We start from the raw sequence: 25,384 nt of genomic DNA, 5'->3' as shown, positions 1-25,384 counted from the left end.
GACGTTGAGTAATGGCCAGAAAAGCGTTTTTTTGCGTAACATTATATAAATCCTTTATTTAACCAGGTAAAAGCCTCATTGAGATTAAAAATCTGCTTTTCAAGAGTGACCTGGCGAAGAGGGCAGCATAAAACATTGTTACAAGACAGACATATACAACCGTCACACACAACAAATGATTAAAAACCACAGTATGCAATTAACACAAGATACAAGGTCAGGACAAAAATAAATATGATTTGAGTACAATTTCTAAAATGATTTATGAACAGTCACATTGACTAAAAGAGCAAATTTCTCAATCCTTTAAAATTGACTTAAACTCCCCCACAGTGATTATGATGCCACAGTGAAGATGACCTTTGACCTTTTGGATGCTCTGATCAGAATCAGAATCAGAAATACTTTATTGATCCCCAAGGGGAAATTGATTCATTAGTCACTCTGATGTAAAGAATAGCTAATTCTAAAAAGTAAGGAGAATATGAAATGAAAGTATGTAAAAAAAGCAATAACATAAAAATAAAAATGTGCATTATGCTACAATGTTAAACACTAGTACTAAAGATATTATGGATAAAATATATATCTTTACTGTGCTGAATCTGTAAAATGAAGGTCAAATAGACTGATAGCTCAAGAGTTAAGTGAAACACTGCATAGATGTAATTGTGCAGAAATTTTATCTACCAGTTTGGACTTATTGATGTTTCCAGAACCTTGCCAAAACAAAACTGGGTGGAGCACTGGTGGCCCTAAATCACCATTTGGTTATAAACTGTCATCACTTCATTATTATTATTATTATTATTACATCCTATTAGACATTTGTGTGGAATTTTGTCCTAATTAGCATATATATTTTTGAGTTATGGCCATAAACGTGTTTTGCAAGGTCACAGTGACCTTTGACCACCGAATTCAGTTCATTCTTGAGTCCAAGTGGGCGTTTGCGCCAAACTTGGGGAAACTCCTGAGGCTTTCTTGAGAAATCTCATTCATGAGAATGAGACAAATGCAAGGTCACAGTGACCTTGACCTTTGACTGCCAAAATTTATTAATTTTGTTGCTGAGTCCAAGTGGATGTTTGTGCCAAATTTGAAAAAATTCCCCTGAGGCGTTCTTGAGATATTGCAATCACAAGAATGAGACAGACGGATGTACAGCCCGAAAACGGTAAGGTAATGGTAACGTACAGGTTACGATCTTTCCCCTGGGATGGCTCACATGTATGAACCATTATAATATCACAGAGAGCTGCCTCCCTGTGGATTTCTGAGATGCACTCTGGGAAATGTAAGAAAGGACTGAGTACACACAGTCGAGAAGGTTCCACAAATAATAAATTAACATCGCCTGAAATGTGATGAATTCCAAAGACTGACTGGATCAGTGGAGAGATCAGAGGGAATTATCATTTAATAATAATAATTATTATTTATTACCTGATTGATTTGCTACATTCAGACATGAGTGAGTCATCACAACATCGACACAGGTACTTTATGTTTATGATGACAAATGAACATGATGAGTATTCTTCTACTGTCCAACAAACAGGCAGGAAACACAACACAGATGGTCGTCATGGAGCTGCTGGGAGAAAAAAAACAAACAGGGTACAAAGCAATGGCGCACACGCACGCACGCACGCACGCAACACACACACACACACACACACACACACACACACAGGGAGACGCAGCAGGAGTTGTGTGTTGAACAGCAGGTGACCTCAGAAGTTCTCCTTGTAGAAGTTGAAGCTGAAGTGTTCACACTGAGCTTTGATGACTTTAGCCAGAGCAGGAGCACCGCAGTAAAACACGTGGACTTTCCCTTTATTCTCCTCCGACACCTTCTGAAACACCTGAGACACACACAAACACAACATCACCTGATTCATTAGAGACCTGGAGACTGAACAACCACTGGTGAAAAGAAAAAATGACCAATGTGCTATATAGACACAAAGAAGTCATACACATTTATATTTATGTTATTTATATTTTATATATTTAAGTGCACCCCCTCTTTAAAGGCTCAAATCGATGAGGGACAGACACGATAGTAGGCCTCACCTCTACGATAATAACATGAAATAGTAAAATAGTGTACATTCAATTATTACAACATTCTGTACTATTAGACATAAATAACTAATGTCCTGTTGGATTTACTATAGCTTACTAAAGTTTGTTGTCAAAAATTGTGAAAAAAAGTCATAGTCTACCATGTTTGTCAAAAATTACGAAAAAACGCTGTAGTGTATAGTATGTCCTTGAAAATTGCAACAACAAAAAAATGTCGTAGTAAAGTATGTCGTCAAATATCACGAAAAAACTTCATACTATAGTTTGTTGCTAAAAATTGTGGGGGAAAAAAAACGTACATGTTGTTTAAAAAATTGGGTAAAAACGTTGTACTATAGTGTCATCAAAAATTACAGAAAAAAAAGACAGAATAGTATGTCGTCAAAAATTGCAAAAAAAAAAGTCATAGCATAGTATGTTATCAAAAATCATGAAACGTCGTAGTATGTAATCAAAAATTGTGTAAAAAAAAAAATCATACAATAGTATGTCATCAAAAATTGCGGGGGAAAAAGTCATACAATGTAAAGTCAAGGTATAGTATGTCGTNTCAAAAATTACAGGAAAAAAAAGACAGAATAGTATGTCGTCAAAAATTGCGAAAAAAAAGTCATAGCATAGTATGTTATCAAAAATCATGAAACGTCGTAGTATGTAATCAAAAACTGTGTAAAAAAAAATCATACAATAGTATGTCATCAAAAATTGCGGGAAAAAAAGTCATACAATGTAAAGTCAAGGTATAGTATGTCGTTAAAAATTCATTCATCTTCTAACCGCTTCATCCTCTTGAGGGTCGCGGGGGGGGCTGGAGCCTATCCCAGCTACATTGGGCGAGAGGCAGGGTACACCCTGGACAGGTCGCCAGACTATCGCAGGGCTGACACATAGAGACAAACAACCATTCACGCTCACATTCACACCTACGGACAATTTAGAGTTATCAATTAACCTAGTCCCCAATCTGCATGTCTTTGGACTGTGGGAGGAAGCCGGAGTGCCCGGAGAGAACCCACGCTGACACGGGGAGAACATGCAAACTCCGCACAGAAGGGCTCCCACGCCCGGGATCGAACCGGCAACCCTCTTGCTGTGAGGCGAGAGTGCTAACCACCACACCACCGTGCCGCCCGTCGTTAAAAATTGCGTAAAAAAATGTCATAGTATAGTATGTCGTCAAATATCACAAAAAACTTCATAGTGTAGTTTGTCGTCAAAAATGGTGGAAAAAAGTCATAGAATAGTATGTCGTCAAAAATTGCAGGGAAAAAAAGCCATAGCAAGTACGTCATCAAAAATTGCGGGGGGAAAAATCATAGTATAGTATGTCGTCAAAAATNATATTATGTTGTCAAAAATTGCGAGAAAAAAAAAGCCATAGCAAGTACGTCATCAAAAATTGCGGGGGGAAAAATCATAGTATAGTATATCGTCAAAAATTGCAGAAAAAAAATCATAGTATAGTATGTCGTCAAAAATTGCAGAAAAAAAATTATAGTATAGTATGTTGTCAAAAATTGCAGGGAAAAAACGTCATAGTATAGCATGCCATCAAAAATCATGAAAAAACGTCGTAGTATAGTATGTCATCAAAAATTGCGAAAAAAAGTCATAGAACATTATGTCGTCAAAAATTGCGGGAAAAAAAGCCAAAGTCTAGTATGTCGTCATAAATTGCAAAATAAAAGTCATAGAATAGTACGTCATCAAAAATTGCAGAAAAAAAGTCATAGTACAGTATGTCGTCAAAAATTTCAGGGAAAAAAAAGTCATAGTATAAGTATGTCATCATCCAACTAAACAGCGAAAAAAGTACTAATGTCACATATAGCTCAGTGATAACTACATGTAATTAAAATCTTGGCCAACGATGAATTTTTGTATGGTATTTTTAATGTTTCAACATTTTCCCTAATAACATCCCACGCCATTTATATTGTAGTGTCTTGCAGTCATACACACTTTAGGTACTGTTTCATCACATATCATATGAAGCAGCTTACTTCATTCATGGTTCTGATGATGTCACTCGTAATTAACACCCCCGCCTCTTTCACATGAACGCACTCGTGACTGTTGACTAGTTGATAACCTCAGTTAATGCGGGTCTGCAGCAGGTTTAAGTTAAACCTTATTAAAAACTGGTCTGTGGCAGGTTTAAGTTTAACCTGCTAGACAAAACAGAACATTTAAAGACGTCAGCTTGTGTCACTATTTCCTGATATTTTATCAACTAAAGGATTAATCAGTTAATTAAAGAAATGTATAGATGAATCAATAATTGAAATAACCATTAGTGGCAGCCCTAGACTACATGATATATATGGAACGTTGCACATTGATATTCTGTACTCTGTTTAATTATGATCTCCACATTAACTGTCTTCAGCACACCACATGACAGAGTGTCCTCACCTTCCCCCACTCAGGGCGTCCAGGTTGGGTTCTGGTCCTCAGTCCGGTGATGGAGTCTCTCTTCTCCTTCTTGGCCAGCAGGTCCAGCGCCATTTGCAGGCCGATGGCCTTCATGTCGTTCTTACTGAGAGCTGACGTCATGTACATGTGCATCTCCAGGAATCGGCCTGACAGAAAACAGGTTAACACAGGTTTTATTTCTGTCTGAATAGAATCCTGGTTTTCTCTGTGTGTGGTTGTCCCTGAATACATCAATAAATACACAACCATTTATTAGTTATGAATCAGCTGTTATATTGATCTTCTTTCTTTCAATTGTTACTACTGTAACAGAGATAACAACTGTTTAACTCAGACAGCAGATGTGTTGACATGTGGAAAGAAGAAGAATGAGAATAGTGGATGTCCCCACAGTGTCTCGTGACAGGAGAGAATACTGTGACTGTGGATGTCGAATTTGTTTTCTGTGACCCTCGATCATTATTGAGCCACAATGATATTGAGTTAAGCCCCATTTCCAACAAACACAATTAGTATTTTTTTAATTATTTTTTTTTATATACTTTATTAATCTCCAAGGGGGAAATTTATTTGCTTCAATCACTGAACTTAACTGGTAAACATTTGGAACAGGTGTCTATAAGGGACAAGATTTTAATTCCTTTCACACAAACTGTTGCTCAGCAAAGATGGTAAATACAATTTAAATTGTTTAATAAAAACAGAATGAATATTACTTGTGTAGAAAATAAGCTTTCGAATAACATTCAAACCAATTTCCAACCATTTGTTTGTACTGCTGGTCATAACTAATTGCACACTTGTTAGCTATTTTGCACTATCTATAATTGTTCATTTAATCTAACTGCGACCGACAGAGAGACAGACAGACAGAGAGAGTCACAATGGTGGTTTTACCGCACCAGAGGATAACGACACAACACCAATCTATATCTTCTTATTTATCAATTTATTTTTTATTTGATAGGGACGATGCCATTTAACATAGCTCCAGTGCAGAGTATGGGACTGATGTGTTGCACACGGAGTTTATAGCTGTTGCTAATTTTCAACTCTGGGCTTTTACATGTAGACCTAAAATGTGTTTAAAAATATACAGTTTAAAACATAATACACCACAAAACACTATAAACAAGAAAATACATCAACCACAACCACAGCATGTCCACGTAGACAAAAGTTTAGACGTCATCATCATCATCATCATCATCTTCATCATTATCTTCATCATCATCATCATCATCAGCATCATCATCATCTTCATCATTATCTTCATCATCATCATCATCATCATCATCAGCATCAACATCACCACCATCTATTTTTTCTACAGTCACACGGACATTTACTGGTAAAATCTTCAGAGGCACTTCACAACTAGTGTCAATGAATGGAAACAGTTTCTCAGTGAACGTGTGTTTGAAGGTGAATATGTGTGTGTTAGTATCAGGATCGGAGAATGACAATTTTCCTCTGTCGAAGTCCAGAGTCATTCTGATCCTTTGAACCTTCTTCTCACATCGGAAATCAACTGTTGTACGTGATGGGGCGATTGCTGAGTATTCATTTGTACAGAACCACAGAAGCCATAATTCACCCACAAAGTCTCCTCTCCTATCGGCAGACTCTGGTAACACACCAAGGCCCCAGATTTTATTATCCCCAACCTCGACATCCCAGCTGTGAGTCCCTGAGTTAAAGCCCTCAGAGCCCAGGACAGAGTGATAGATGTCGTCAGCATCAATCCTCTCTGGATTTTCAGGAAGCTGCAGTCCTTCTCCTCGTCTCAGACTAGTCAGATCTTCAGACAGCGCTAGATATGGCTCAGCAGTGTTTGGGTCCAGAATCACAGGAGTGTAGGAGACCATGTCCTTCATCTTGTTCCAGATGTTGAAGGTCAGGTTGCCCAGGTGTTTGGCCTCGTCTATCAGAGCTCCTGAGGGCAGCTGTGGATCATCCAGCAGGGGGCGCTGCTGGACTCTGTCCACTGCAGCCTTGTAGTTGAGCAGGAATGAGACGTCTTCAGCTCTCAGCTCGTCCTCTGTGGCTCTGACTGTGTCTGAAAGAGCTGCTATCTCTCTGCTCAGAGCCTCCATCTTCTCCTTCATCATCTGACTCTTCTGCTCCTCTTCCTCCTTCAGAGCAGCCATCCTGGCCTCCTCTTCCTCTTCTAGAAACTGGTGAAGCTTCACAAACTGCTCCTTAATCTGCCTCTCTGTGCGTGCTTCACAAACTGCTCCTTAATCTGCCTCTCTGTGCGTTGGGCCTGGACCTGAATGTGTTCTGCTGCTTTATCACATTCCTCCTTAACATGTTCAGAAATGTGTAACTTCTTCTTTAAGGGCTCCAGAGTTTCCTGAAGTTCCTTCCTGTGTGGTCGTGCTGCTTCATCGATGGGTCTGAATCTGTGGTTGGTGTGTTTATCTGAATCTCTGCAGATGACACACACCGGCTGCTGATGGTCCAGACAGAAGAGTTTGAGTTTCTCAGAGTGCAGACTGCAGAGAGCCTCTGAAGCTCTCTGGTCTCTCTCCAATAAGAATGCATCACATCGCATCTTTAAAGACAGGTTTAAAGGTGGATTTGCCTTTGAATATATTGTCTTACAAAGTGGGCACTCATGTGTTCGTTTCTCTCTGCACCTCCTCTTCAGACAGTCTTTACAGAAGCTGTGGTTACATGACAGGACAACAGGATCTTTAAAGATGTCAAGACAGACACGGCAGTGGAGGTCAACGAATCCTGAAGCCATTTTGTCTCTGAGTGAGGCTGAAATCACAGCAGGTAGACAGCTCAGCCACTCCCTGTTTCCTGAAATTTAGTTTCACTTTGAGTCTTCACTCTTGTAAAACTTCTGTTCAGTGTGTGAAGTCAGCAGCTGGTGGAAGTGGCAGTATTCCAGTATTCTCCTTATTCCCTCCTGTAGATGTCCTCTCTCTGGGGAAGTAGTGATTTTGGTCTGAAGGTGAAACCCACCGCCCGTCTCTGTGAGTGTGTGTGTGTGTCGTCTCAGTGAGACAGAATAATAACTTGTTTCTTGTTTCAACCTGTTTGTTTCAGATGAGTCAGGTGATGGGCGGAGCTTCATCGTAACCGTTTTTCATTCCAAACTGATGAATAATTTCTTATGAAAAAATGGTGCAACAGAAATGATGACAGTTAAAGTTACAGGTATACCAACAAAAACAAAACATATTGAGGTGTAAAGGAGTGCTGTACTATAAGTTTTGGTTATAGTTTTTAATTTAATGATTAATGCCATGCTATTCATTAAAATAAATAGCATGGAAAATTTTAGGCCTATAGCCTCATGCCTGGTTCACAGTTAACAACATTTCTGCCCGTTCTGAAAGTCACTATGTCACATTAGGCGATTGTGGAGTCCTAAAATCGTGCTGTGACTTGGCCGACAGACATGACACACTACACGATGGTCCACACCAATTATCCCTGGTCGTCTTTCACGACGTGTGTGATGTCATCGGGTTATTCTTGTCCTATTTTTATTACTTTTACTATTATTTCAGTCACTGTGTCTGTTCATGTGCCAGCCGAAATGTTGTTGTAGTCACGTAAAAAGTGCCACCAGATGACAGGAGCTACATTTGAAGTACCGCATGCACACTATGCAAGTCACTGAATCCTCCACAACAAGTTCCTGCAAATGTTTCACAATAAAAGCCTTTTCATAAAATGAAGGGATTCTCTCAACCGAAGTTATAAGGGGCTTTTAATTTGAAACATATACAGTAAGTGTTGAGTTTGAAATGACAGCATGATGCTAATGGCAGTACTCAGCGGGTTGATGAAGTGCCTCTGCTGTTTCACGCCCTTATTTTTCCCATTTTACTCTGTCGTGGTAACACCCCTAGAGGAAATATCTAAAAGGCTGTGGTGTTGTTGTCGTACAGTTGTCTACGGCAGCAGATCGCTCTGTTTCTATTGGTCAAAGTGACGGCTGTGACGGGAGAAGTCCTGAACGACAAAATAAAATCAAACATGCTAGACTTTCTGTTGGAATGTCTTGAGACATCCCAGGCGCAGCGTCGGTTGTTGTCTACTCTGACACATTACACAAGATGAAATGATGGATTATCATGTACGATACTCATTGTCGTTCATGATCTATGCCGACATCGTACAACACTGCGCCAGGCTATAATCTGGCTGATATCGTGTCGTGTGAACCAGGCATAAAGTGCTGGAGAGAATCCTCCTGGAAAGGCTGGAAAAATACATCACTACAACTGACAACCAGGGCCCTGTTTCCCAGTTTCGATGTACCTTACCGCTCTACAAAGGTTTCTAAGATATACCTTAGCGAAGGAACGTCTTTTCCTATGAGTGTTTCCCAAACTGTCCCTTAGCGGGTGCTGGTAAGGAGAGCTGCTAAGGTACATCCTAAGTTGGAGCTGTTCTTCACCACGGTGCTGAAAGTGTATTAATCGATGATGCACGCATCGATTGATCTCATATAAAGGCAAATAAATGACGTTATAATATAAAAAGTATTGCCATAATAATTTGATCCTCCATCAAATATTATATCATAAATGAGGCTATGCCTTTTACAGAACATCTGCTCATCTATTTGAAGCCTAGTCCACACATACACTAAATTTCTGTCCAGACGAGCGTTTTGACGCAGTTTCAGGAAAATAAAATTAAATCGAATGAATTAATCAATAAAAAAATAAATAAACCTATATATTCACAATATTCATTATTATTTTTCATGAAGTTAATTTTAAACTAATGATGTAATTTGCGCAAGTAGTCTAGATGTGAATTATACTGCAACTGTCCATTTAAAAAGCATAATTTTGGCCTAATAAAGCTCAAACTGTGACAGGATGAACGGAGCACATCACTAAGGGACAGCTTACGAGTGTTTCGGACCGCCCTTCTTAAGATATACCTTTCAGAAGATATATCTTCACTAAGGAGACTCTGGGAAACAGCCCGTAAGCTTAAGGGAAACCTTAAGATACAACTTACGATGCATGTAGCGCATGTAGCGTATTTTTGCTTTAAAGGAAATTTTAGGTAAATATAATCGTCAGAACTCCACAGTGCTCATGTGCTTTATAGATGCCTCTGAAGCTTTTGATCGCATTAATCATGAGAAATTACTCAATAAATTGCATCGTAGAGGGGATATGGATAATGGATAATTATGCTCATCAGTCTGTGCAGGTTAGATGGGGATGCTCTGTATCAGAATCATTTCATGTAAGTACCGGAGTTCAACAGGGCGGCATTCTGTCCCCTTTTCTTTTTAATCTATACATGGATGACTTGTCCCAACAGTTGAATGCATGTAACACAGGGTTGGCAATATTTTAATAAATCATCTTATGTATGCAGGTGTTTTGGTAGTTTTCTGCTCGTATAGTGCCGGCCTACAACAGCTGTTAAAAATTTGCTCTGACTATGGTGCAGACTCTGACGCCAATATAACGCCAATAAGAGCAACATCAGATTAGTAAAGAAGACAGAAAATTAGTATTTCCTTAATTCTTTTTATCTGGTGTTGCTCTAAAAATGTGAATGAGATTACGTATCTTGGCCATGATACTGTCAATGATTTATCTGATTATGAAGATATCCACACTCGCAAATATAGCATGTATTCAGTTGATGTGAAGATCGTTCTTTGTGGAGCATTTTGCACTCCGCTGTATACTGCCCAGTGCCCACTTGTGGTGCTCCTATAGGAAGAGCAACATGCAAAGACTTGATGTGGCCTATAATGATGATTTCTATGAAGTGATCCCAATTCATATTCTCAAGGTCGGGTTCAAATTGCACCATTTTGGACTAAAGGATGGCAATCTTTCTTTTATCTATATATTGATTGACATAAATAAAGTTTGATTTCACTCTTTCCCACCTTCTGGCTCCTCATCAGCCTGGTCCATCTCCAGTTTGGTCAGTAAACTAACAAACCATTCAAACGACTTCTGGTCTCTGTTGATCCAGATGAAGTCGACCTGCAGGGTCCAGAACAGACTCACGTCCACCATCATTCACATTTTCTCAATTATTTCATCAAACTACAACATGATGTAGTCTGTGCTGTTTTCTTACTTTGCGTAACTTCATCTCGCTGTCTTTGATGTTTTCACACCAGGAGTAGTTACAGTTCGGACAGTTCTGCTTCCTCATGCGGTATCTGTATAACATCAGAACGACATCACAGCTGCAGCTGGGTCACATACGAAGATTTATACACAGTGTATATTCTTCTCCTGAACCATATTCATTCTTTGCCTCTCTGACCTCATGCAGACCAGCTCAGACACCCTTTTCCTAAAAATGTCTGTCAGCTTTATTTCAGGCATGTTGGGAGAAAGACGCTGTGTAGTTTGGGTGTATGTTAATGGTATTAGTTTAACTCTCCACTGCTCAATAATAAAAGCATTAAATGCCCCAAAAATATTTTAGAACTCATTCAATCACATGATAAAAAACATCCCATGACTGTTGCTCTCAAAGAACAAATTATCAAACAATATAACAACTACAAAGCAGAAAAAGTGACAGAACCATCCTCAAACTCTGTCCCTCATTTTCTCGATTAACTGATGAATCAATTGGTCAATTAAATGTCAGAAAATAGTTAAAAATGCCTGCATTAATAATAATATTAATAATAATAAACATTGTTTATAAAGCAATTTTCAAAACAAAGTTTCAAGTGCTTTACATGGTTGATCACGGATTTAAAAAAAACATGCAGGATTCAAGCAAAAAAAATGTGGCAATTTTAAGAAAATAAAAAGAACAATAAGAATAAAATAAATATAAAATACCATCACTGAAGCAGATAAGCAACAGATGGAACGAGACAGGAATTTGGCATCTCACCGGTACATGATGCTCTGCAGGATGGAGGCGAATGGTGTGATCCCGATACCGGCCCCGATCAGGACCGCATGCTCAGAGGCAAAGATCTGTCTCGTAGGTGTCCCATACGGTCCGTCTACGTAACACTGACACACACAGAGAACACTGCATCTCAATACTGTCAAAAAACACACATTCAGGTAGATTTACAGTTTTTAAAGCCATGATGGCCACCGTCTTTTTAACTAGGGGTTCAAGCCCAAAAGGCTGCAACACGCACCAGGAGCTTATCCTGAAAGTTTTATTCAAGCTGACCACTAGTGGGCACTACACATGCAAAAAATGGGCATGGGACAACACAAATCAAACTAGAAATCAGAAATGAATTGTCCAATCATGACAAAACTTGCAGGGTACGTTAAATAACAAAGATGAACCATGTGTGTTTGATCATTTTGAAATCGGTCAATAGGGGGCGCCACCAGTTCCAAACAAGTGCAATGGCCTTTCGTAAAATTTGGCCATAATATTATGAGGATTTGTTCAAACATCAGCAAACTCCGTTGACTTTTTTTAATTAAGCCATTAAATCATGAAACATGGAAGTAGCTACATGCCCATTAGCCCACAGCGTCATTAACAGGCGGCTTGCTCAGTGTGTGACGTGCACTTGTAGATAAAATATAGGCCTATATTAATGAAGGTTCATTAGTACGGTTTGTATTTCTCTGTAATGTAGCACAGTGTTAACAATGTTACTGATGCTATTTATTCTCACACCTTCAACTCAAACCATTGTGTTGCCCTTATTTATTCTCACACCTTCAACTCAAACCATTGTGTTGCCCTGCCCAAAATATATCATTTAATATTTAAATTTATATCGCAAACATGCGGGCGACTAGTCGACTAATGGCCCTAAATGATGACTATTGGTCGACTAGGAAAATTCTTAGTCGGGGGCAGCCCTAGTTTGTCAGTCAGTTATGTTGTTTTTGTATTTGCTCACCTTGATGTTGCAGAATCTGTGATTCTCACCAAACTTGGCAGAAACCTGCAATTTAATATCATATCATTACGTCAGCATATTAGAGACATGGAAGGTTAAATTTGATTTTTTTTTTTTTTAATATGGGGGTAATATAAGAAAAAACTAAACATTTCTGAAATTACAATGGAAAATTTGTGTGAAAAACTTTTTTCTGAAATGTCAGCCACAAATTTACTAGAAAAAATCTTAGAGAAATTGTTTATTTTATTTTATTTTATTTCGAGGAACCACATTGAGTAACTTTGCATCACAACCTCATCAGACCACAGATGCTGACAATTGCTGTGCATTACACCTGCAGTGGATGACCTCATCAAATTGATCTTTGCAATTGGATTTAGCGGTAAGGAAATACTTTTGATTTCAGAATCGAATCATAAAATATATAATATACATATATATATATATAGTTTTTTTCTCGGAATATTACCCCTCTCCCCTGACTCCATATTTTTATTTGTTTTACCCACAGTGGCCCTGATATGCCGTCAGAAATAACAGATAAAAGATTAAATAACTGTGATATTTTTTAATAAAATGAAGACATGTGTCGGGACCTCTCTGAGTGGAGGAGCCTCTCCTCGCTCTGCCGGCTCCAGCCCATCTGGAAGAGGCTCCGCCAGGCCCTGAGATCCAGAAGGTGGGGAGGGCGGAGCCTCATCGGCCTCGAAGCCGTTCTGACGGTACATCTTAAGCTCGATGGCGTCATCCTCGTTATAAGCTACGGCTCCGTTACTGTTTGTGGAGCTGAACAGCTCCTCCTGTAAAAAGGAGAAATATCATGAAAACCTGACGGCCAGTGAGTGTGTACTCGTACATGATACATAGTGAGGACCGGAAAACGTATTTTAGCAACAGAGTGAGGACATTTTTGAAAAGTGAGGACATTTTGGCTGGTCTTCACTTTTTCACAGGCCTGTTTGAGGGTTAAGACGTGGTTTTAGGGTTCAGGTTAGAATTAGGTTTAATTTAGGATTAGGGTTAGGCATTTGGTTGTGATGGTTAAGGTCAGGGTTAGGGGCTTATTGCATTATGTCAATAAGGGTCCTCACAAAAGTAGAAGTACAAGAATGTGTGTGTTTATGTGTGTGTTTATGTGTGTGTGTGTGTGTGTGTGTGTGTGTGTGTGTGTGTGTTGAACCTGGGCCGTCAGCAGCTGTCTCCGGTTCCTCAGGCTGGTGGCCAGTCTCTTCGGGCTGACCATCTCGCTGTCTGACTCTCTGAAGTACTCGTACAGGCGGTTGGTCCACTGACCCATCGAGCGGATGTGAAGCCACAGACTCTCTGCAGGTCAAAGGTCACAGCACTGAAACACTTTAAAACACTCATTCTGGGTCCTGTCTTTTGAGTATGAATAATTGTTGCATTGTTTGCAAATTTGTTTTTGCACATTAATGTTCTGAAATACAAAGTTTCGCACTTCATTATAGACTATTAACAATAAACCCATTGTCCCCATGTAATAATAATAATAATAATGATAATAATAATGATGATGATGACAATAAACAACTTTATTTATAAAGCACCTTTCATTCATGAAATGCAGCACAAACTGCTTTACAATAAGGGCAGTATGAGCACTGGGTGCTTCACATGAAAACAGACATAATGGACATAAAACAGAGCTGATTCATAAAATCAGGTAAGAATTTAAAAGAGTTGCAGCAGCGTGAAGCGTAAAAAGAACGAGTTTCAGACCTGTATCGGGAAATTCAGAGCTAGTTAAAGGCTAAGGTGAACAGACATGTTTTTAGCGTTCTTTAAAAAATATTTAGCGAGCTAGCTTCCCTGATATCTATAGGCAGTGTGCTCCATAGCTTTGGGGCGTCACTGACAAAGGCTGCATCAGCGATCTTCTTCTAGCTGTTGCTGGGAACCTCCATTAAACCAGCAGCAGATGCACATTAAAGGCATGGATCAATGTCTCTGCATCTTTTTCATTTAGAAATGGTTGAATGTTTCTGAGGTGGAAAGTGATCATCTTGTTTCATCACCTTGATATGAGGACATCATTTTTGTTTTCAGTACTTCTTACTGTTCAAAGACAAAGCTTAGTTTTTTTATACGTATCATGTCCTAATAATCCATTATAGTTAAGAGAAATTAAAAATGTATATCAAACAAAAGTATTAAAGCTAAAAGTACTCATGATGCGTAATAATACATACTATATTGTTTGATTATGATTATCGATGCATTAATGTGTTCATCACTTTAATGTTGCAGCTGGTAAAGGTGGAGCTCATTTTAATAACTGTAATAATACATCATCATTCATTATTGATTATATCTTGTATTAAAGTAACTAAAGCTGTCCGATAAATATAGTGCAGTAAAAGTACAATATTTCCTTATATTTCCCAATATCACAATATAAGATGGAAATACTGAAGTAGTCCCTTAGTTACTTTCCACCACTGTGTGAGAGCTGAGGCGTACCTGACTGTTCCGGAGCGCTGCTGATGGTGAACGGGTGCCACTCGTACTTGGCGATCACGGGAATGTTGATGTAGACGTAATCTCCAGGTTTGAAATGGAAGAACTGAGGACGTTTGATCACTAGGTGAGTCACCTGCACACAGAAACAGAAAAGACAACATCACACATTCATACATTACATCATGCTGTCATTAATGTGATGTAGACAAAGCTCACTGCTGTGATAGAGCCACATCAACCATCTCTGGCCTGATGATGAAGTTAAAGGGATAGTGCACCTAAAAATGAAAATTCAGCCATTACCTACTCACCCATATGCTGAGGGAGGCTCAGGTGAAGTTTTAGAGTCCTCACAACACTTGTGGACATCCAAGGGGAGAGGGGGTAGCAACACAACTACACCTAATGGAGGCTGACAGCGCCCCAGATTCAAACGTCCAAAAACACATAACTGTAACCACAAAACATCTCCATACTGCTCGTCCGTAGTGATCCAAGTGTCCTGAAGCCCCGACATAAAAAGCTGTTTGGAAGAACATCATCTAAACTCTGTTTTTAGCCTCATTGTAGCCTGTAGCTCTGACTGTTCAAATGACGTTTTTCCAAACAACTTTTTATGTCGGGGCTTCAGGACACTTGGATCACTACGGACAAGCAGTATGGAGATATTTTGTGGTTTCAATTATGTGATTTGGGAGGTTTGAATCTGGGGCGCTGTAAGCCTCCATTAGGTGGAGTTGTGTTGCTACCCCCTCTCCCCTTGGATCTCCACAAGTGTTGTGACTCTAAAACTTCAGAAGAAGAACACATAAAAACTGATCCCAGTCACTTTCTCACAGTGAGGCAGACAACTTATTAAATAAACAGTGGTATCAGATCGGTACTTTGTATCGGCCGATACCCAAAACCCAGGTATTGTATCGGGTCTGAAAAAGTCGCTCCGGTGCATCCCTACCTTTGACGGCAGCAGGTTGACCTCGACGATGTAAAGACCTCCCATGCGCGAGACAGCGATTCCCACGATCTTCTCCAGCAGGAAGAGCAAACCAGGAACCACAAACCACTTCCAGAAGTTTGCACAGTGAACCACCAGCAGAGCCCAGACCAACACATAGGACAGGTGAGACCAGTAAAACACCTGGAGGACACACAACACACAGCCTGAGACAGGAAGCTGTCTGCAGCTCTATGAAGTGCCTGACAGACGGAGGGTGGAATCATTGAAGTGGTCAGTTAGAAATATTTAATGTCATCATGCTTTACTTTTCCAGACAAAAAACATGGAGTCTTTTCTTTTAGACTTTTGTTTTGTTCTGATTCTGATGTTGAATGTTTCTCAGATCAGTGTCGGGACAATAAAACAACAAATGAGAATAAAAACAGAAGATTATATCCTCTGACATCAACTCCTGGATGCACATCGACAATAACATCTTCTGAATGACCCATATTCAATACAGTTGAACCGCCACTAAAACATGAACAACCCGTACTCGTCACCGTAACAGTCGCTAAAAAGACAATTTTACTGAACTGTAAAGACAGAAACAACCTCTCAACACTGCAGTGGCATCATCTACTCTCTCAGTACATTTCAATAGAAAGACAAATAGCTTTGGAAAACATACTGGACTCCATTCATTAACAGCACCTATATACCTGTGTAACAACCTCCCCCAAGCCTCACACTACAGCTGAATATTTATTTATTTATTTTCATTCATTTTGTCACTACATCCCTTTTATTACTTCACATATTCATGAATTATTTCTTAATAACTATGTGTATTATTATTATCATTATTATAGTATGAGTATTATAATAATAATAATAATAATAAAAAAAGAAGATTATTGTAACAAGTGAGCACAAACAGCAGAGGGAGCCGCTCACACACACTGAGCTGTGTGTGTGTGTGTGTGTGTGTGTGTGTGTGTGTGTGTGTGTGTGTGTATGTGCGAGTGTGTGTGTAAAAACATGCTGAGTGTGAGTGGAGGTGGAGAGATCACTGTTTTATATACAGAGATAATCAATCCATAAGGACTTGTAAACAAAGTGTTTTCAAAGAGCCTCAACACGACAACATGTTGTGTGTGTGACGTGTAGTGTTGTGTAGTGTCGTCTATTCTTCTTAAAGATTTCTGGTCTGTCAGAGCTGCTCACACGTCTGAAAGTCCTTCTAGTGAAACCCCAAAATAATCTTCTTATGACAACAGTGAAAACTAACTTAACTCCAGGATTTCATTTTCAACTTTTAACTTTCAACTTTAATTCCCGCACATCGTCTAACTTGCAAAAATAATGATTTTAATGCTGCAACATTTAGGTGCAGCATTAAAATCATTATTTTTGATAGTTAGACTGAGACTCTGCAGACGTGTGAGCAGCTCTGACAGACCAGAAATCTTTAAAAAGATTTCCACCTTCCTCAGAAGTGTCACTTGGAGGTGGTTGTGACACGTCCACAACCAAGTGACACTTCTGAGGAAGGTGGAAATCTTCAGGAACATGTCAGGAAGCCTAAAAAGGTATGTAACACCTTAATACATGTCTGAGATAAAAGAACAACTGATTATCAGAAACTGAAGACATAATGAACTGGTGTTCATTATGTCTTCAGTTTCTGATAATCACTTCAATCACTGAACTGATACTTAAACATGTTTGTGTGTTGCCGCTCTTTAAAAACACTTTGTATAAATGTCCTTATTGATTGGGCTCTGCTCGTCCCTCTCCTACTCACCTGTTTGGAAATAGATGTGAGAAGTATTCCTTTGTTCTGACTTTTGACTTTCTAACATCAAAGGGTAGGTTTTTAAATTGTAATTACATCCATCATTATAAGTTACTGATATTATTCTGGCCGGCAACTGTGTGAGGTCATCATGTCAATATGGACCAAAATTTCTGAGGAATTTTTCCAGCACCTTGTTGAATCTATGACACCAAGAATTAAGGTAGTTCTGAAGGCAAAGGGGTCCAACCTGGTACTAGCAAGGTGTACCTAATAAAGTGGTCGGTGAGTGTAGAAGATTGTGTACAAAAATCCTACAACAGAGCTTTGAAACGGCCGAGAGGAACTAGTGACTGCATGCTCACCTACCAAACTCTGTATGTACCCTTGGTAGAGACAATAAAATGAGAACGGACAGCAAAACCATTTTCATTTTTTTGCTTAATGTACACAGATAAATATGGTGGAAGTAGGTCAAGTAGAGTTCTATAAACAAGAGAATGCCAATGAAAAAGTCTATGAAACTTTAAAGAGAGCCACCCAAACTGAGCATATAGGATACAGTGATGATTCCTGTGCTGTTTGCTCATTGCACTGGCTCCATGGCTCCTTGTCATGGAAACGCACTCACATGGTTAGTTTCCTTTTACCTCAAAGTGTCCGCTGCGTCGTACAAAGGTGCTGGAGCAGAGCACCATGAGGCTGATCAACACCTGCAGGACGACCCCGGTCACCGAGGCCGTCCCCTTCACCCAGCCGATCCCCGGCCGCGTGGTCAGCAGGTACTCCCACAGGTGGTACTCACTGCTCTCTGCCATCTGCACTGAAACACACGACACAAACAATATTTCAGCTGTGTGTCAACTACATTCACTGCTCACGGCTGATCATTAAAACATGCTGCTGTGTTTATACCAAAGGTGATTTTTAACTAAATAACCCCCTGCTGCAGAACGAAGTAGTCAACTGATAATCATGTGAAATAAAAGGAGAGTTATGATATTCAGGAGGTAACATTTATGAAACTCTCCCCATCATTACGTGAACTCAAAGCTAAAGAAGAGACAGAGTGAGTTTGTACTGAAGTTGAAGACGTGAGCAGTGGTGTGCACCACCGTGTAGATTAAGATGGCGTAGCCCACGATCTGATGCAGCAGGATGTTCTGGTCCAGAGGTAAGACCCTCACCACCCACGTCGCCCGCAGCCACGTCAGACAGCGACGCAGCATCAGCACCTGAACACAACATATTTCATTAAAATCCATAAAAATAATCACAACTTATTTTCTGTATTTATCTGTTTTTTTTAATGTTATTTCCTCTAACAGGATCAAAGATAAGCTTCTCTTATTCTCAGTCTTGTTAGCTGATAATGATTTTCTCTCAGGACTTGTTTTTAAAAATATGCAATTCTTATCATGATGAAGTTCTCAGACAGGAAACTGGAGCAGCACGTGAGCTCCTCCAGCTGCAGCTCTGAGCCGTGTCGTACCATGACAAAGGTGCAGTTGAAGTTGAGACACTGTCCGCAGCCCTTCGCCACCATGAAGCAGACGCCGCCGTGACGGTTCTGCAGCATGGCCCCGATGAAGAGCAGCATGCTGAGGCAGGCGTACAGACACAGGAACAGCAACTTCCTGCTGTTGTTGTGCCAGTAGGCTCGAGTCAGGTAACGAGGAGCTTGGCGCTTCTTCTGATCCAAATCGGGAGGCTTCAGCCAGTTAGCAGCACTGAGGAGGAGGAGGAGGAGGAGGAGGAGGAGAAAGAAAATTGTGTCTACAAACATCGCCTTCAAATTTTGCAAAAAAAGTTTACTGAGATATAAAACAATTTTGGATGTTTAATTTACATAAACAGCACAATTAACTGACCTCATACAGATTTAAACTGGTTTAATAAACATAATAAATAAAAGGAATAATGAATAATAACAAATTATAAAAAATAATACATAAAAATAATAGGGTTGATAAATAATAATAAATTATAAAAGGAATAATAAATAATAGGGATAGTAAAAAATAATAAATGAGAGGAATAATAAATAATAACAAATAAGAGGGATGATGAATAATAATATAAGAACAATAATAAATAATTGGGATAATAAATAATAGGAGTAATTATTAATAAAAAATCAATAGGGGTGTTAAATAATAATAAATTCCAGGAAAATAAAATAAAAAATAATGAATAATAAAAAATAATAGGAATAATGAACAGTTATAAATATTAGGAAAAATATCTAAAAATAACAATAATAATAAATAGAATAATATATAATAAAATAATAATAAATAATAGGGATATTAAATAATTATAAAATAATAGGATTAATGAATAATATTTAATAATATGAATAAAAATGATAATAAAAGGAGGAAAAATAATAAATAACAGGAATAATAAATAATAATCAAATAATTGGATAATAAGTGCAGACACTAAATGCAGGTGTCTGACCTGATGGTGAGGTTCTCCATCACCTCAGGGAAGTTCTCCAGCTCAGCTTTGAGCTCCTCAAAGGTGATGGAGCCGCTGTTGTCTTTGTCGGCCGACTCAAACAGCGCCAGCGTCAAATCATCCAGTTTCTCCTCCGGCAGAGAGATGGCGCTCTCGCGTAGACATGACTTCAAAACAGTTCGCAGCTCGTCTGGATCGATTGAACCGCTGCCTGTAGGACAAAATTTACCTCAATTACACTGAGAGATGAGACTGTGTGTGTGTTTCAGAGTGGATGGATTGAAAGACTGAACGTGTGGAGCAAAGAACAGCCTCTAACTTTTTCAAAGACATCTCAGTGGCATTCTGGGAAATGTAGGAAGTTGGAAAATGAAAGAAGAGTTCGTCATAACACCTGAAATATCTCCTGAAACAGAACTGAAACAGATGATCACATGTAAAGAGTATCTCATTAAAGGACCAGTCTGGTGTTCTTCAATATTTTTCTTATTGTCAGATTCAAATCAACAACATATTAGTCCATCTTTCAACGCTGTCTGACTTCCTGTCTGTGTCTCTCGGCTCCAAGCCCACTGGTTCCTACTGAAGATCTTAACAAACACAAATTATTTCATCAGTGTTTTCCTCAAACAAACAAGAAAAAATAGTGACTTTGCCGGGACTATTTTCAGCGGCGGATTAATCCACATTTGGTGCTCTAGTAAGTATATGTGGAAGCTGGACGATGTATAAAATTAAGTAATAACAGTGTGGCTCACTGATGTGTTTGGAGGAAGAAGGCACATATATTGGGGTTACTGACCGTCCACGTCGTAGACCTGGAACAGGAACTTGAGCTTATCTGTCTCGCTGCCATGGATCAAGAGTTCCAGAGCTTCCAGCAGCTCGTCCAGACTGATGGAGCTGCTGCCGTCAGAGTCAAAAAGCGCAAAGAAACGCTCGGCAAAGAAAGACTGCAGAAAAAACACACACATCAGAACACATCTCAACACGATCAGATATAACAGCAAAGGTCAGTGTGTCTGTGATCACCTGTACTTTACCTGAACACGTCCATTCATTAGGGGTGGGAATCATCTGAGGCTCCACAATACGATATTATTGCAATTTGAAACTTGTTATTTTGAGTATTGTGCTAAAATATATTGCAATAAATTAACTGTATATTGTGTAATCAATCTACCATTTATTTATATTTTTTTGTTATTTGACAGTAATGAGTATCTAGTTCCTAAAATGTTGAGGCAGAGGGTATTTGCTGTAGCTCTGGTTGAGGGTGAGAGGCTGTCAGCAAATAGTTTGTTGGGCACAGGGAAACAGAAATCTACATGAGACCCTAAAAAAGAGGGTGGATCATGGGGAGTACCACCAGTTGGTCCAGGAGCTTCACCTCCATGATGGCCAGTTCCAGGCCATCATCGAGGATCAGGTCCATTTTAGATCCATTTTAGGATGACTCAGGGACAGTTTGACAACCTGCTGTGTATCATCAGGCCATATAGCTCTGGGTATCCAGCAACCGCTACCACCAGTTTCTCCTCCATTGTTTACCAACTGTAAACTTGTTGTCGTGACCACTACAGAAGGCCCGCCTCTCAAATCATCTGATTGGACAATGGGAAATAAATGGTGAAAAAAGTGATGACGTGGGGTGCTTTTCCGCTCTGAATTTTTTTAACTCGTGGAGTTCAGAGCATTCAAGCAAAAATGCCAGGCGCCTAGAGCACAGAAATGCCAAACGTGTCACAACACAAGCAAAAATTTTCATTCTCATTAAAAACAATTACAGAAAACCTTCCTCAACTGCTAAAATGCTTTCTGTGCAATCAGGGCCTTAGAGTATTGTTCTCTTACTACCACTAGATGGCACAAAAAAGTGCCCATGAATGAGGACAACAGCTCAAAGTTAAGTAGAATGAAGTATAAGGTCAAGTAGACCCAAAATGTGATGTCCTTATAGGAGGACACTACGACGGAGTATTAGGGCCACATTAAAGAAAAAAAAATCGGAGATGTCGAGAATAAAGTTGAAATATTACGAGAAAAAACTCGTAATATTTTGAGAATAAAGTCATAACTGAGAAAAAGTCATAACATTACGAGATTAAAGTTGTAATTTAACGAGATTAAAGTCATAATATTACGAGAATAAAGTCGAAATATTATGAGATTAAAGTTGTAATTTAACGAGATTAAAGTCATAATATTACGAGAATAAAGTCGAAATATTATGAGATTAAAGTTGTAATCTATAGTCATGATGTCACAGAGAATCAGATTTCAGTCATGGGATGAATTGAATACTTTAACTTTAGGATATGAGTATTCATGTTTGCCTCACCTCTTTGACCTTGAGAGCCGTTTTAAACTCGTCGATGTCGATCTCTTTGTCGTCTCCGGCGATGGTCTCAAACTGTTTTGTGACCCACTCCAGCCAACGAGCATCCTCGTCCAGACTCATGGTGACCGGCTCTGCTGCTGCTGGAAGACACAAACCAACAGTTCGTCAAACTTCACTATGATTCTGTAATATAAACATAATCGCACCTCCTTTAGCACCTCCTCCAGTCAGACAAACTTCGTGGACAGACTGAGCAGATACAGGAAAAGGGGAAGTTCTGTCTCAAAGAGGAACACTTCTCTTGTTCTGACAGCTCTTTGATGCCTGATAACATGAATGTTTTCCATCTCTTTATCTAAACGTCTCTGTCTCCATCCTGATTGTGCTCCTCTGATCTGTGGAGTTCCTCAGGGGTCGATCCTAAGTCCCCTTTTATTATCTCAACACCATATTACATTACTACGCATTTGTGGAACCTGATGAAACTTCAGATTTCTTCAGCCTGAATGTCTCCAAGATTACCGTTATATCTCAACAAAAATTGAGCATAGCGTTAGTTCAGGCAGGACTATGAATCAAATGAATCAAATCTCTAAACCGTTGATTATCAAAGTACAAAAATGTGTGTTCAAGTGGTAACACAAACACCTCTTCTCAATTTGTTCTTCTCCTCTTCTCATTCTCCCCTCCTTTTTTTAAATACTCATGTCAATTACCTTCTAAAGAAGCTGTAAATATTGTTTAAGAGTCCCAGAGAACAGAAACGAGCAGCCCCACACTCCTCCTCAGTGCTCTTTATGCACTGCAGCCCCAAACTGCATGTTACATTTTTGTTAAAATTAATTACCAGAGATGCAACGTGGGAGACGTAAACATTATTTCAAGTTGAGTTTTACTTTAAAGACTTGTGGACTTTGGACAGCAACTTGACGCATGTCAACAATGGGTTACTGCCTGCATTAGACTGCCTGTATTAAGATGTTTTAACAGTGGTTTAATTTCAGAACAAAGACAGAGTGCCAAGGCTTAGGGCAAACACTATTGTCACGTGGCTGCCATGAAGGCAGATGAGGGAGACGTGATGTTGCTCTGCAGGGGTTCGATTTACGTGCAGCTGCCGCAAGGGAAGTTGAAGAGGAAGGGGCAGGGGGATGCCATGGGCCAAATCTAAAAACTAAAATTTAAAATTATTGAAAGAAATAGAAAAAAAAACATCTCGCAAACAGGGCACTTATCTAGACAGTGGGCAAAAGGGCAGGTGCATGAGCACCACCTGGGGTCTGTCTGTGTATGTGCCTGTTGTGATATAGTTTTGCTGTTGTTAACGTGGTCCCCAATCAATCAATAAATAAACACGTTTGCCGTTTATCGTGGAGGCATGCAAGAACAACAAAGATTTCTTCATGAATTCAAGTTAACATGACATCACTGATTTACAAATGGTCATTTTAAGGCGGAAGTGTTCCTTTAAGTCTCCGTGTAAACACAGACAGCAGAGGAACCTTACAGATCACTCCTTTCATTTCCTTAATTTTTTTTTAAATGTATACTATGGAACTCACACAGTGCTTTATCTGCAGTAACATGTTATATTATTTAACACACAATCTGATAATAATGACCTGTGTGGCTCAACTGTCCAACCTTCATGAACAGCTGAAGTCCTGTGGACGTCCTGCTGTATTCCTACAGAGGGACCACTATTGATACACTGCTGCAACATGTACGATGTTGCCATGGAGATGTCAGCCGCAGAGAAAGAACAAAATAACACACACATGTTGTGGCTGAAAATCATCGGACACAACAAATAATTAACCACACCGCAATAATTATATTATCAAAACTTGATGAATCACAGATTGTTCCTCCATAGCGTCAGATCCTCCGGCTTCTTTCTTTCACCGTTTAATGAACAATTACAAGAATATTTATAATGAAATAATTTGTTATTTGTTAAAGTCTTAAAATCAGTTACATTCTTTCTGCTTTGCTTTATGTATCTTGTTTGTGGTGAAAACACAAAATGCTGTTTCTGTGCAGCAGTTCAGTTTTTTCCCCAGTTTTAAATAAACAAAACCGCATTTAGTAAAAAATAAAATCTGAATAAACGTCAGACTGAGCTCCTGTCAGACTACAGAATAACATCTCATTTCATTAGAGATTACTGTTATCATCAGCTAATCTAATGATAACAATTGCTTGATTAATTTCATACTATAAAATGTCAGAAAAACAATGTTCACTTTAATATCCTGAAGCACATTTTCACATCATTAAACGTCCAAAAATCACAAATATTCACTTTCCTGAGATAAAAGACCAAGAAAAGCAGCAGATTATTGTGTTTAAGATGCTGGAACAATCAAATTTTTGGTTTCTCTGCTTAGAAAATGACTCAAACAATAAACTGATTGTAAGAAAAGTTGCAAATGAGTTTAGTTTTGGATCCACAGTAGCTCCACATTTCATAACTTCACAACCTGCTCAGATTTGAAATTTTAAACAGAGTTTTACCTGCTGCAGAGAATCCTGCTGCCTCCTCAGCTGTTTATATCCCACGTCTTTAATGTTTCTGTTTCTTCATCTGCTCCTCTTCGTCACAGGTCCTGTCTCTGTCAGCTGGAGCTGACACACGGATGACCACTGAACGTCTCTGTGGACAGACTGGGACACTACAGCAGCAGCAACACAACAGGAGTAAACATGAGGATACAGCCAATACGATGAAACTGAGCCAGGATCAGAACTACATACTCACACTACAGAGAGCTCAGAGTTAAGGATCCACAAATGCTCCAAATAACTTTTTCTCTATTGATCAATCTGCAGTTTATTTTCTTGATCAATCTTTCAGTTTTCTCAAAGCCCACAGTGACCGACCAACTGTTGAAAACCCCAAAATAATCCATTTACTGTGACAGAAAACAAAGAAAAACATCAAATCCTCAGATCTCACGGGCTGAAAGGGATTAT

General features: G+C 39.2%; 1 protein-coding gene across 1 annotated transcript; it reads right to left on the bottom strand.

Annotated features, from left to right (window-relative positions):
* Positions 1–1,650: 1,650 nt before the first annotated feature.
* On the bottom strand, positions 1,651–25,010 carry nox5 (NADPH oxidase, EF-hand calcium binding domain 5). The gene is made up of 17 exons (XM_050073818.1): positions 24,926–25,010; positions 22,409–22,548; positions 20,870–21,020; positions 20,068–20,278; positions 19,097–19,334; positions 18,686–18,839; positions 18,255–18,427; positions 15,825–16,007; positions 14,870–15,002; positions 13,569–13,711; positions 12,985–13,188; positions 12,386–12,430; positions 11,398–11,522; positions 10,618–10,702; positions 10,421–10,520; positions 4,507–4,673; positions 1,651–1,868 (listed from the first exon to the last, which is right to left on the bottom strand). Exons 2-17 carry the CDS (start codon positions 22,526–22,528, stop codon positions 1,737–1,739), a joined length of 2,364 nt encoding a protein of 787 aa, XP_049929775.1. The 5' UTR covers positions 22,529–22,548; positions 24,926–25,010; the 3' UTR covers positions 1,651–1,736.
* Positions 25,011–25,384: the final 374 nt, after the last annotated feature.

The sequence above is a fragment of the Epinephelus moara genome, chromosome 20 (assembly GCF_006386435.1).
Source record: "Epinephelus moara isolate mb chromosome 20, YSFRI_EMoa_1.0, whole genome shotgun sequence".
In the NCBI taxonomy this organism is placed as follows: Eukaryota; Metazoa; Chordata; class Actinopteri; order Perciformes; family Serranidae; genus Epinephelus; species Epinephelus moara.
This window is presented reverse-complemented; position numbering and strand designations above follow the sequence as displayed.

What these genes read in the sequence shown, in the direction of transcription:
- nox5 (XM_050073818.1), bottom strand. Translation starts at nt 22,528, where the DNA reads ATGAGTCTGGACGAGGATGCTCGTTGGCTGGAGTGGGTCACAAAACAG. An exon ending in ATGGAGAACCTCACCATCAG is followed by an intron (nt 19,335 to 20,067) that starts GTCAGACACCTG and finishes CCTCCTCCTCAG; the next exon opens with TGCTGCTAACTGGCTGAAGC. An exon ending in GACAGCTGCTGACGGCCCAG is followed by an intron (nt 13,189 to 13,568) that starts GTTCAACACACA and finishes TCCTTTTTACAG; the next exon opens with GAGGAGCTGTTCAGCTCCAC.